The following is a 13170-nucleotide window of genomic DNA, read 5'->3' as shown; positions in this document are numbered from 1 at the left end:
AGACTCATCTCAACCTCCCCTGACCAGCTGAAGGGTTTATGAGGTGCTTATTCTCCACCCCAAATTAAAACAACCCCCTTAAAAAAAGAAAAAAAACCTTTATACCACTGATTTTTTTATTTAATTTAATATACTGTTTTAATTTGTAAATAAGGTGTGAAGAGGTATTTTAGAGTGAGTTTCAGACAATTTAAAATATTTTAAAGCATTATTGAGCAGTAAATTTTTTATATTTTTACGTGATGGAAAAATTAATAAATTAGCAATCAAGTATTACAGAATTTCCTGTCTTTTTAATTTTTTTGCCCCTACATCATTTTTAAATTGTTGTCTAAATCTACTTTCTAGACAATTAATGTGGGAATGTGCGGAGAAAAGTCATCAATAAAACATTATTTGAAAGTACAGATCGAGAGTAAAAGAAAAGTGCGGCGCTGGCGTGATCGGGCGCGATGAAAGGGCGTGAAGCCGTGAAAATAAAAGAGCAGCTTTTCGCTGCACTCGCGCGCAAATTGCATTATTCGTCGCACTTATTTTGCTAACTAGATTACAAACAGAAGTAAGCACGAGTATTTATTCGCACATCGACACTGATGCGAATTAATGCAATTATCCTCTCGAACTGTATAGTGTAGATGTAGACACAATATTATTGAAAGCAGTCGTGTTTATGTGACACATGCACAAGCAGCTAATTTGTATTATCGCCTTTCCGCACACTCAGCACCTCTGTGTGTTTCTCAACAAAATCGAAAAGCAGACATTTTGCATTTTGAGCAGAGAGGCGAATCGTTACGCGGTCTATGTACTCGGCGCGGAAATAATACAGCCATGAGCTATACGGCGATAAAAGCCAACACTTTTCGGTATCTGCTTCTTTCCAGTTCATTAGTGCGGCCGGCGTTAGCGTTGGCACCCCTGCCACAACATCCCTGCGCCCGGCAAAGCTACCCCTGCACAAACGATGATTCTAGACTCAATTATTAGCTGTCTGCACTTGCCACGCAAACCAAAACGTGCGTGGAATTTTTACCTGAAAGATTCTCTTATAGTAAATTGTTTCAATTTTTTTAGCTGAACAAAATCAACAATAAATGTTCTAAATAATATTATTAAACATTATATTAATTATGTTTGTTGAAAAAGGAAAAATAATGTTTATTGTTGTTATTGAATTGAAAAAAGTGACGAGTAAAGTCATTTCAAATTTTTTTTGACGTAGAAATTTAAATTAAATATCTTATAACATCCCCAGAAGAAATTCTTTGCAATATTTTAATTCGTTCTGTGAAGTCTAGGAGCGAAATGGATTAGTAATAAATATCAAAAATTCCATTGCATAAATAACAACCAGCCCGCCGATTTAAAAAATTTTGTTGTCCAAAATCGAATTTAAAAGAAATTTGCGAAAAATTCCTTCAGGTGAATGCACTCGTTCCCGCCACGCGCCAACAGCACCAAGAAGTACAGAAAACTCTCCCCCACTCCTCACCAGAAAGCACGCAGCTAGAGGCCAGCGCGCGAATTACAATAAGACTAGCCAATCAGAGCGCAGTATTTGCTTTAATGCGTATTTTCATGAAAAATTCAGCCATTGCACCGTGTTTTCTTGTGTTCTTTCAATTCTACTCGTTAAAATCTATCCATTGATGGTCATTTCACCGCAATCGGCTGCAGGACAGCGATATAAACAATGAAAACCCCCTAAGGAAGGTTGCTTAACCGGTTAAAACGTAACCGGTTTAAACTGACATAATCTCTATGCTATTTTTAAATAATAAATCAAATAAACATCATAAAACCTTAAAATATTTAATTTAATGTTCTACGTATTAATTTTATAAAATAAAGATGATGTTTTTCATGTTTTGATAAATAACTTTTAACCGGTATTCGGTTCAATGAATAACCGACTGTCCGCCATATTTGTTTTCATTGGAGACGCAAACGTAAAGCCGGTTGTCGAGGCCAGGCTTTGTCATTATTCCTTCTATTTTGCCAAAATAATCATGTCGCAAGAGTTTTACCTGCGCTACTACGTGGGCCACAAGGGCAAATTCGGCCACGAATTCCTCGAGTTCGAGTTTCGACCGGACGGCAAGCTGCGGTACGCAAACAACTCAAACTACAAGAACGACACGATGATCCGCAAGGAAGCCTACGTCCACCAAACAGTCATGGACGAGCTCAAGAGAATCATCGTGGACTCGGAAATTATGCAGGTTTGTAACCCTTCGTCAGGCCTGTTCAGGATGTTTTATTAAAATTGACACTCGCAGGAGGACGACAATCTTTGGCCCACGCCAGACAGAGTGGGTCGGCAGGAGCTGGAAATCGTGGTCGGCGATGAGCACATTTCGTTCACCACCTCCAAGACTGGCAGCCTGGTGGACGTGAACCAGAGCAAGGACCCTGAGGGTCTGCGTTGCTTCTACTACCTGGTGCAGGACCTTAAGTGTCTCGTTTTCTCCCTGATTGGTCTCCACTTCAAGATCAAGCCCATCTAATTGTGTCGGTTATTACATCTCCATCACCACCACAAACTGTTTATGTATTTTTGTTTCGGTTGGACTCTACAGTGCATTCATTTATGTAATACAGTCATAATGATTCTCGTAATTTCTGCAATAAAACAAGAAGTCGAACTCAATTCTTGTGCACTGGTTTTATTATTCAAGTCTCGAAATGTTATTAAATCTGATATATTCCTTATTTTGCTGGTTACGCCCCTTTTCTAGAGACAACAAAGTTATTTTTAAATGAGTATCTTATAATTTTCTACAAAGCTGAATATATTTTCAGTTAATTATTTTCACAGGCATCAACAGATGAATAATTATTTTTATCAAAGAATTTATTTGGCTATTTTTAATGTGATTTTAAATCCTCTGGAAGACCAATTAATACTGAGAAGCATAATTTTTTACTGAAGAAGATGCGGAATTTCAACGTAAATCGTCTGGATTTAATTTAAAAGGAGATTCTCCCCACTCAAAATAGTGTTAACTTTGCTGGCAGTTTTCTAAAAATTTAGCTTGGCATGGAAACAAAATCTATGAACGTTTATTTAATATTTGTATGCCATTTATTTGGATCTGCGTAAATATACACATCATAAAAATCGACTTGGTTTCTCATGGAATGCAATAATTGATTCTGATCACATCACTACAAGTTTACAAAATATGAATTTCACTATGTATTCTCTAGGGTGCTACCTACCAAAAATATCACACAAAAAACTAGATCTACGCTACACAAATAAAGCACAAAAAAGCTTGAGATCAATCAGTAATTGTTGAGGGGGATGAGGAATTCCGAGGCGGGCAGCTGCAAGGGGCTGGCCGGCAGAAGCTCGAGAGGAAGCGTCAGCGAAGGTGAGAGCGGCGCGCTCGACAGGGTGTTCAGGTCCAGATCTTCGTCGGTCGCGCTCAGCGCCACCAACATCATTTCTGGCTCTTTCGGCTGCGCGCGTGGAATTTCAGACGTGCCGTGCTGCTGCTGCATGTGCCGCTTCCGGTTGCTGCAGTCTGCAAACTTCTTGCCGCAAATGTCGCACTAAAATGGATTAAAAAAAAGAATCAATTATTGGGTTTTTCCACGAGGGTTCTGTAATTCCTCAAATATTTTATTATGTTCCCCCCAAAAAATTAAAGTTTTTCTAACGGCCAGTAGAGGTTTTCAGACAAAATTTTTGCGAAAATAGTAAATTTGAGAAAAATTAAAAATCTGCTCAATAGAAAAAACTGGAAATTTAATCAGCTTTCTGGATATAGGCAATTTTTGACGCTAAAATCAACTGGTGAATTTTAATGAGGCCACGCACAGACCCCTTTCAGAAATCTGCAATTTTTGAAAAATAAAAAAAAACTTTCAAGACTCAAAAGTACTATTTTTATCTTTTCACTGTTAAATTTTCATATTTTTTCTCACCCTGGAAGCAATTAACTTTCTTAGCTCAAAATTGCAAAAAGTTAAATTAGAAAAATTGGATTTTGGGCACTTTTGGTCAGAAGTATATGAAAAAATATTGCTCGGTTAGGGTTAACTTTTGATGTAATGTCATTTTTTAAATAAAAAAATCACTATCATTCCACTTTAACCAAATTTGACGGCTGCTCCGGAAAATCAGGGTGAAATTGAGATTATCTCAAGTTACAGTTAAGCTAGAACATCAAAAAATGCCTATTTTGACAGCCACCAACTGTTTAATTTGCAAAAAACGAAATTCTCTAATTCTAGTTAATTTTTTAGTTAAAATAAATTTTGAAATATTTTTAACAGTCAATTTAACATTTTTAAACATGAGATAAAATGTTGCCCCAGGTGTATGTACCATGTGGCATGCTTATATAAAGTTTCAGGACGGTGAAAGTTTTAGTTTTCGTGATATTTAAAAAAAAATTAATTATCCTTACAGCAAAGGGCTTGTCCTTGGAATGTACTCTCATGTGCCTGAAAAGCGCATTTCTGGTGAAGAAAGACTTGTCACACTGGTCACATTTGACTTCTTTGGTTCCTTCGTGGCGGGCTAGATGCGCTGCAACATCAAGATTAGCATGAATTCTCGCCTCTCCTGAATTTAATTCAGTAATTTACCTGTGTAATTGTGCTTGTAGAGAAACTCCTTGGGGCATTGCGGGCATTTGTATCGCTTCTTCTTTTCGTGCACTCCGTAAACGTGGCGTTGCAAGAGAGCACTGCTCGGAAATCGACTACCACAAGTCTCACAGCAGTATGGTTTTATCCCTGAAACAAACAGAATTAGCAGTTGATTAGAAGAAGTGTTCAGGATGTACTTAAAGTGGAATTATTATAGTGATTTTTTAATTTTAAAAAATGATATTACATTTTTTCATAATATAGTTCAGACCAAAACTGCCCCAAAATCTAATTTTTTGAATTTAACCAGGGCACCTTTTTTGAGCAAAGGAAATTAATTGCTTCGGGGGCGAGAAAAATTATGAAAATTTAATAATGAGAAGACAAAAAATGGTACTTTTGAGTCTTGTAAGTTATTTTTTAATTTTTTCAAAAATTGCAGTTTTTTTAAAAGGGCTTTATTGAAATTCAGCAGTTGGTAGTAGCGTCAAAAACTGTCTATATTCAGAAAGCTGATTAAATTTCCAGTTTTTTTCCTATAGAGCACATTTTTCTCAAATTTTCGTACAAAATCCGTTTGAAAATTTCTACTAGAATTTTTAAAATTGAGTACAAATGCCACTGGTTCCACCAAAAGACAGAAAATTCGAACCTAAATCATGATTTTCCAAAAATGATTACTTATTTGGAGCGAAATGTGACCTTTTTGGGGTTAAATTTGTAAAAATACGGAAAATCCAAAACTAGTGGTTTTTCCAGCTGGTTTTTTGCAAACCCTGTCAAAGGGGGCTATCACCTTGAAAAAAATCGCCAAAGTTGACCTTTCCTTAAAGTGGAATGATACTGGGCAACAATTGAAAATTATTTAAATTGTTGGATGCCATAAACTCATAAACAATTGACCGATAAACAATTTGCAATAATAAAAAAATGACCTTCCTACAGTAAAAAATCAAATTTTGCCAATTTCTCCAAAATTTACAGTGCTTGAACATATTTTCTTGGCATATTCCGATTCCTCTCGTCGAGATCTGTCCAACGGTGTATGCCACTTATTGGGGAAACTCTTGGTTTTGAAATTAAATCGGATTTCAAGTAAGGAGACAGCCATTGCCATTTGAAAAGCACGCTAACTTTCCAGCCAATTTTCTCAAAAAAATTACAGCGCTTCTTAGGTCAATTTAGGCTTTAACTGAATCCTAAGGAATGACTTCATGCATTGGCAACAAACATTTTCCAGGCTTTTCCAGTATCATTCCTCTATAATAGATTTATGCTGACCTGTATGCGTTCGGACGTGGATTTCAAAGTGGGTGCGCTGGACAAAGTTCTTGTTGCAGAACTGGCAGGTGAAGGCTGGGTTTTCGGCGGGTCGGTGTTGGTAGCGGACGTGTTGGCTGAGGCAGGTGAGCGTCTGGAAGAGGCGTCCGCAGTGGTGGCAGCAGTGGTTGCGCGTGTCCGAGTGCACCTCCTGGTGGCGCACCAGGCCCTCCTCGCTGGCCAGGTTGCGCTTGCACACCGGACAGCAGAACTTGCGGCCCGAGTGCTCGGCCAGGTGCTGCGCGAAGGCGCGGCTCTTGCTGAACTGCTGCCCGCACAGCGCGCACTTGTGCCGCTCAGGTCGCTCCACGCACTCGGGCATCATCTCCACCAAGTTCACCTGCGTCTCTTGCGCCGTGTCGAAGAATTTGCGCCACGAACGCAGCTTCCGCCCGCACTCGTTGCACACGTTTTGCGGCAGCCCGTCCTTGAGATCAATCTGAAACCAATTTTTTCTTACGTTAGTTGTCATCTATTTTTGGGGGTTTCCAGCTGGGAGTTGATTGTTTGAGAATGGGTTTGGAAAAGCAGGGCGCAATCGGGAAAAACGGGTTTTCGAAATCATGTAATGAAGCAAGAACCGCAAACTATGCCTTATTAGACGGGCAGCAGGGTTCTCAAAACACCCGCATTTTTTGAAAGAAAAATGCCGTGCAGCTGTAAAAACGTTTTTTTTTTCAATTTTTACCAGTTTCTTGCAGGCAACATTATCACCTCAGTTTTCAATAATTTTCTAATTATTAGCCTATAACCTCGACTTAAAAATTGTCAGAGATAATTTTTTGGGAAATTGAAGCAGCAAAATAGCAATTGAAAAGAAAATATCTGCACAGTGGAGGAAATTTTGAGCACTCCGACCGAAATTTGAGATTTTCTGAGAAGAAAAATGGAATAAATTAATTTCTTGCAATTCTTGCGCAAGAAATTCATAAAAATTGAGTTGGAAAATTCGTTAAAAAACCAGTGGTGAAAAAACCTGGTGGTAAGCAAATGCAACCCTGATTTTTCCGGAAAAATGCATAGCAAAAACTGTTTTTTTATCGTTTTTTATGCAATTTTTCGAATTTTTCCGAACAACATGCATTCTCTAGGAAGATCAAAAATTCCCATATAGGATGAACAAAATTAGGCTACTGGTTTCACCGAGAATTTCAACTCTCATCGTAATTTTCCAAAATATCTGGCTTTTATAGCGTGAAATATGACTTTTTTTTGGGTTAAATTCGGAAAAACCAAAAACTGGTGAGTTTTTCCAGCTGTTTTTTGCGCAAAAAACCAGTGGTGCATTTTTGCACATTGCAAAATTGGCGAACCCTGACGGGCAACAACTAAAATAAATAAACATTCAAAAAAATAATTATTTTACGAGCGTTTTTTTTAATTTTTAAAATCGATTAAAACTTGAGAAGGAAATTTTGGATTTTTTCGAAGCAAATGACAAAATGATGCTCCAGGTGCGTGTAAATTTTTTAATTATTTATTTTGAGTTGGAGAAACCTGCAGTTCTCAAGATATTAACGGCCAAAGGTTCAAAAATTGGTATAATTATGTAAAAAATCACACCTGAACAACAACATTAATTGTTCAAAACATCCAAAATATATTTGATTTTTAGAATTAGATCAGTATTACGGTAAATATTGACATTTCTATCGAAGAAACAGGGTTGTATTTGCTTAACCACCCAGTTTTTTTTACACCACTGGTTTTTTCCACTCAATTTTTACCAAGAAATAAATTTATTCCATTTTTCCTATGCGAAAATCTAAAATTTGCGTTTGGAGTGGTCCAAATTTCATCTAATGTGTTGATTTTTTTAAATTGCCATTTTTTGCTGTCTCAATTTCTCCAAAAATATCTCTCTGACAATTTTTCAAGTTGAGGTCGTGAGCTAATAATTAAAAAAAAATTATTGAAAACAGGTGCAAACAATGCCTGCGAGAAACTGGTCAAAATTAAAAAAAAAACGTTTTTTAACTCTGGAACCAAGAGGATTTTTTCTTATTCAGCAGGCTAGGAAATTATTTTCCCCCTTTTTTCGACTTTCGAAATCGTCGGACGAATTTTCTGAGCAAATTAAAGAAGTCTTTTGAAATTTTATTCAGACAAATTGATTTTTTTTTTAATTTAGAACAAAAATCTGGTCAAATTTTTTCATACAGTTGAAAAAAACTTTCCATAATTCATAAATCAGCAGAGGAGACATAAATCAAAAGTGGATTCCTTGCAAAAATTAACCAAATTTAGCTGTAAACCAATTTTAACCTCGATTTTTCTTCTCCTATCGATCCAAAAAAGTACATTCTATTTCATTTGATAGATCCTCAATAAATTTAGCTAAAAAAAGACAAAAATCCTGCAAGAGCGAAAATTCCAGCTTAAATATTCGTAATTTGTGCGTAAGGACACGCACTTTTCTGCGAGTCGCCTCTTGCCTCCTTGGTTTGTAGATAGATACATAAAATCGATTTTTGTGACGCAGAGCAAAACTGCAGCACTGCAGTGAAGGGTTGGAGCGGTCAAAATCGATGAATCACCGCCAACCGTGCAAATCCGGGGCGAAAACAAAAAAGTGCGTGAGCGGGTGCGAATATGTACCTTAATTTTCAAGCAGTCCTCGATGAGGTTGATGAGGCCCTCTTTGCTGGAAACGTCGTCGTGTTTGGGCTTCTTCTTGCCGCAGAGGCGGCAGAGGCGCGGGGCAGCGCCCCCATCCTTGGGCCCCATCGGAAATCCCGCCCCTCAACCCTGGCCCTTCAGCGGAAACTCGGCGCACGAGGACGCATCTGGCGCGGATTTTAATCGCCGGACTTTGCGGCCCGGACGGCGTCGAGGGCCGTGCAAGAGCAGGGCGAGTCCGCCGCTTGGCAACCGCCGACTGATGCTGATGCTGGCTGGCCCTTCTCCGAGGTCAGACACACGAAGGGGTGTCTAGTCGCACCCCAACCCCCTACGCAGCGCGTTCAACGCACTCTCCCGGCTCCCGCACTCCCGCACCCTACCTTGTTGTTTGTTTTCGTCTGACAACCAACTGACACGCCGACGCCAGCGCTCCTACACGTGCCGGTGGCACAACGCGGCGGCTCTTTTCTCTGGGAAAACGCGCGAGGGGAAATTCGCCCTTCCGTGTGATGACGATTTTTTTTAATTTGATTATGTTCTAATTCTAACTATTAAAATGCCCTATCATATGTAACAAAAAATGACGACTTTTTCACATTACATATTTGCACGATTTATGTTTATAGGCACCTGAATTTCAATTTTTATTTTAGTTTTTGTCCAAATTATCGCTCCAAACTGGTCGTAGAACAAAAATTTAGACACCGTTGAACTCGTCTCGTCATGTGGAACAACTTTCCTGTTGACCTTAAAGCCGTAGGTCGAAGGTTAAGGTCACTAAAATTCAATTTCTGAATTAAAACTCAAATTTGAAAATAAATGCATTTAAAATTTGTATTTTTGATATAGCCATCTTGTAGAGCGCAAAATATTAGGTTAGATAAGTCAAAATCTGGAGCGGTGTTTCACATTTACTATTTATTAAAAAATAAAATCTAGAAAAATAGCGATTTTTTGTGTTTTAAATTAATTTTTACACGCCCAAATCTCAGCTTCTAACTGTCAGATTTTCAAAACCCGTACACCGATCGACTCATCTCAACTTCCTCTTGATAGCCAATATAGTTTAAGGGTGCTAACACTCCAACCCCTTTTTTGCACCCTGAAAAACGCACAATTTTACACTTTTTTGTTGTTTGCACCTCTCTACGCAACGGAATTTAGTCTTTATCAGCCTCAAACTACCTCAGTGCATCATGGGACGTGAAGACGTGAAAAATTATATGTAATTTTCGTAAATTTGACCCTTTTAGAACCGGTTATTTGGTCGAAACACTGATTTTCGATGACAACAGCTTCGCTAAATATTTTTGTTTACCAAATCTCGGCTTCTAAACATCAAATTTGCATAAACTGCACACCATTCAATTCATCATGAGCTCCCCTAGTTAGCTGAAGCAGTCAAAAAGGGCGTCAACCCCTTGAAACCCCATTAAAAGTGTAAAAAAATGCATTTTTCGTTGATGGAAGCAATTAAAAGAAACTAATTCAGCGTTTAAACAGTAAATATTTTTTTCTCAAAATAGTTTAAAACTTAATTTCCAATTTATAACTGATTTATTCCATGTATTTATTCACAAAACCCCGGTTTAAAATTTAATTTTGAGCTCGTATATCCCAAATCCACGGCTGCGCCGGCAATCTATCCTCGTCATCAGAGTACAGGGCGCACTGCTTGTACTCGCAAACGCTTGACCTGAACGCGTAAGTCAAAAGACGTGCATCAGGTTGGACCTGAACGCGGACTGAAGTGGCGTTTTCTAGCGCAAACGAGGCTGCACTCCAAGATCCATCCGCGAGTTCAAACTGCAGAAAACGACCTTGATTGAATATAATTTAATTAAAATTTAATTCCCACGTTGACTCACGGCAAATCCATCCGGACCTCCTATTGAAAGGGCCGTATCATAAGTGATCAGCAGGGAGTCAGCAGAAGACAAGTCGATATTGACCGGCTGCATGGAGAATTTTAATTTTATCGAAAATAGCATTTAATTTAAATAAAACACCTACAACAGGGCCGTATTTCTTTCGGTCGACTTGTCCGTAAATCAAATTCTTAGCCGCGTCCGCCAATCTCGTGCAAGCCGTCTGTTTGTCTCGAAAATGAATGCTAAATTTCTCAAGAAATAAATTATTTAAATTAATTTGAACGGAAACTCACTCTCCGGTGGGCGAATCATGGTCGGTCAGGTCGTAGGTGGTGCCCAAAAAAGCCTCGGGGATGTTCGAATTCGGCAGCACCCCTTGATCGACTGTTTGGTGCCAACGCAAATATCCCCACTCGTAACTCTCTCCCCGCTCGGCCGGTCCGTTCTAAATTAATTTTAAAAAGTGTGCAATTCACCAGTTGCATAAACCCTAAGTGTTCGAAGCCGCCAACAGATGGCGCCACCGTAGACTTTCGATTTTAAGGCATTTCCGCTGCGATTTCAGACTCAATCTAGCTACTGTGCATTATTCAATTAATATATGCTTTTTTTGACGTGCTGAAAACCAAAATCGGTTTAGCCAATCGCCGTAGAATCGTGAAAAACTATTTTTTGAAATAAAAAAATATTTTCCAACGTTTCTACGGCGAATGGCTGAACCGATTTTGGTTTTCAGAACGTCAAAAATTAGCAAATTAATTAAAAAAAAGCAAATAAGCTAGATTGAGTCTGAAATCGCAGCGGAAATGCCTTAAAACAAATTTTTTTAAGAAAGTCTGTGGTTGCGCCATCTGTTGCCGGCTTTGAACACTAAGGGTTTATGCAACTAGTCATTTTTAATTTCTAACCTGGAAAATGCCGAATGGAAAAGCAATACTGTTCGCGTCGGCCGGAACGTTTCCCTGCTGGAACGAGTTTCGCCAGTCGTTGACAAGAGCGGTGATGTGGCACGCGTAAAAGTCGGCGTTCCACTCAACATTGGTCGAGCCCTGGTACCAAATCGCCCCTCGGATTGCTGTTTTCGTCAACGGCGCCACCATTCCGTTCCAAAGAGCAGACTGCGAGTTTTCGTTCTGCCTGTAAATAAATATATTATCGTTTTTACCAGTGTAATTTTTACCAATTTCTTGCGCAAGAAATGAATTTATTCCATATTTCCCCTGTGAAAATCTAGAATTTACGGTTGGAGTGGTCAAAATTTCCTCTACTGTGCAGATTTGTTTAAATTGCCATTTTTTGCCGCCTTGATTTCTCTAAAAATGTCACTCTGACAATTTTATAACTCAAGGTCCATCAGTAAATAATTAGAAAATTATTGAAAACAGATGTGCAAACATTACCTACAAGAAACTAGTTAAAATTGAAAAAAAACTCACTTTTTGCTAAATAAAAAAATCTTACCCGTCATTAGCAGGAGTGTTACATTCCGCGGCCACTCTCGCCGATGACCAAGCTTCAATTCTGGTCCCACTCCATGAAGAATCGATCAGGCCAATGGGGCGGGAATTGTTGAAATGGTCCGAAAGACGCTCGCCGAAGAAAAGACACATCGCAGAAAATTTTGGGACAGAATCTATACGAAATCAATTTTTTTATTCTTTTATTTATTTAATTACCTGGCTGGGGCGCTGTCCAAGGGATGGAAAAGCCCTCGACCTCGTCCAGCTCGGTCGACAGCGAGTAGTTATTTTTAATTTGCAACAGTCGCAGGTTCTGATAAGAAAGCGCTTTCGTGATTTCCTCGGTCGAGTTGAATACCTTTTTATTTTAGATAAATCTTAATAATTCGACCTCCGCTATTAATTTGAGATTAAAACAAAAATAACCTCCTCGACTCGCATTTCCATGTTGCTTTGCCCGCTGCAAAACCACACATCTCCAAACCAAGCATTGAAAGAAAACGTCTCATTGCCTCCTCCCTGATTAAATTTAAAAATTAATTCACTCCCCAGATGACCTTTTAACTATTTTTTCGATTACCTGCGTAATTTGGAAATTGACAGGACCCCCTGGAGAGTGCGGTGGCAGGATGATTTGCCAAGCTCCATCGTCTATTTAAGAATTTAAGTTTTTTCGCGTATTGAAAAGAGATTATAATACCAGAAACAGAAGTCGTTAAAAAATTATCCTCAAATTGTGCGACAACCTCAGCGCTCGGCTCGCCAAATCCACTCAAAACAGCACTCTTTGGTGCCATTTGCAAGACCATATCATCTTGGAAAATATTCAACAGTCGAAAGTTTTCCCCTTAAAAGAGAGATTAACTATATACAAGCAGGCGTTGGAAATAATTGAAGCCATATATTAATACCTTCCGCGAAGGACGCAAAGAAAAATAAAAAGCAGAGACCCAACACTGTTGAGATGCCCATCTTAATTCGAATAATGCTGATGTAACACTAAAGTGTCGAGTTTGATTACAGCTTTTGATAATTTTAGATAAAGCAGGCATTTTATAATTTGATATGCATCAATGATATAAGCTATCAGTCGTCAATTTAGCTGAATTTTTATTTTATAGTTTCTGATTTTTGAAACATGCGCTTCGCACTTTACGTTTGGTGCCGGCCGATTTTTTGGCGATTAAAATTTGGCCTGAGAGTGGTAAAAGGGACGGCGGCATCGGAATATTCGCGAATAGTGGCTCCGGGACCGATTTCAGGGTGGGGTACCCTGAAAAAGGTCTTCAGGGTAA

At 38.7% G+C, this 13170-nt stretch overlaps 3 protein-coding genes across 3 annotated transcripts; 1 reads left to right on the top strand and 2 right to left on the bottom strand.

Annotated features, from left to right (window-relative positions):
- Positions 1–1921: 1921 nt before the first annotated feature.
- mago (mago, exon junction complex subunit) lies at positions 1922–2650 on the top strand. Its single transcript, XM_065489226.1, has 2 exons — positions 1922–2222; positions 2280–2650. The coding sequence occupies exons 1-2, from the start codon at positions 2010–2012 to the stop codon at positions 2505–2507; spliced, it is 441 nt and encodes a 146-aa protein (XP_065345298.1). The 5' UTR covers positions 1922–2009; the 3' UTR covers positions 2508–2650.
- Positions 2651–3055: 405 nt separating this feature from the next.
- LOC135942885 (gastrula zinc finger protein XlCGF64.1-like) lies at positions 3056–8952 on the bottom strand. The gene is made up of 5 exons (XM_065489225.1): positions 8521–8952; positions 5884–6361; positions 4600–4749; positions 4419–4540; positions 3056–3558 (listed from the first exon to the last, which is right to left on the bottom strand). Exons 1-5 carry the CDS (start codon positions 8647–8649, stop codon positions 3289–3291), a joined length of 1149 nt encoding a protein of 382 aa, XP_065345297.1. The 5' UTR covers positions 8650–8952; the 3' UTR covers positions 3056–3288.
- Positions 8953–10022: 1070 nt separating this feature from the next.
- Positions 10023–12719, bottom strand: LOC135942883 (sialate O-acetylesterase-like). Its single transcript, XM_065489224.1, has 10 exons — positions 12576–12719; positions 12456–12526; positions 12302–12394; positions 12092–12233; positions 11877–12048; positions 11324–11552; positions 10709–10860; positions 10558–10657; positions 10413–10499; positions 10023–10350 (listed from the first exon to the last, which is right to left on the bottom strand). Exons 1-10 carry the CDS (start codon positions 12682–12684, stop codon positions 10141–10143), a joined length of 1365 nt encoding a protein of 454 aa, XP_065345296.1. The 5' UTR covers positions 12685–12719; the 3' UTR covers positions 10023–10140.
- Between the last annotated feature and the right edge of the window lie 451 nt (positions 12720–13170).

Source organism: Cloeon dipterum, chromosome 4 (assembly GCF_949628265.1).
Source record: "Cloeon dipterum chromosome 4, ieCloDipt1.1, whole genome shotgun sequence".
Lineage (NCBI taxonomy): Eukaryota > Metazoa > Arthropoda > Insecta > Ephemeroptera > Baetidae > Cloeon > Cloeon dipterum.
The sequence above is the reverse complement of the archived record's forward strand: the minus strand, read 5'-3'. Positions and strand labels throughout refer to the sequence as shown.

What these genes read in the sequence shown, in the direction of transcription:
- mago (XM_065489226.1), top strand. Translation starts at nt 2,010, where the DNA reads ATGTCGCAAGAGTTTTACCTGCGCTACTACGTGGGCCACAAGGGCAAA. An exon ending in TGGACTCGGAAATTATGCAG is followed by an intron (nt 2,223 to 2,279) that starts GTTTGTAACCCT and finishes TGACACTCGCAG; the next exon opens with GAGGACGACAATCTTTGGCC.
- LOC135942885 (XM_065489225.1), bottom strand. Translation starts at nt 8,649, where the DNA reads ATGGGGCCCAAGGATGGGGGCGCTGCCCCGCGCCTCTGCCGCCTCTGC. An exon ending in CCACGTCCGAACGCATACAG is followed by an intron (nt 4,750 to 5,883) that starts GTCAGCATAAAT and finishes TGTTTGTTTCAG; the next exon opens with GGATAAAACCATACTGCTGT. An exon ending in CTACAAGCACAATTACACAG is followed by an intron (nt 4,541 to 4,599) that starts GTAAATTACTGA and finishes TTGATGTTGCAG; the next exon opens with CGCATCTAGCCCGCCACGAA.
- LOC135942883 (XM_065489224.1), bottom strand. Translation starts at nt 12,684, where the DNA reads ATGGTCTTGCAAATGGCACCAAAGAGTGCTGTTTTGAGTGGATTTGGC. An exon ending in TGGAAATGCGAGTCGAGGAG is followed by an intron (nt 12,234 to 12,301) that starts GTTATTTTTGTT and finishes TAAAATAAAAAG; the next exon opens with GTATTCAACTCGACCGAGGA. An exon ending in TTGGACAGCGCCCCAGCCAG is followed by an intron (nt 12,049 to 12,091) that starts GTAATTAAATAA and finishes GATTTCGTATAG; the next exon opens with ATTCTGTCCCAAAATTTTCT.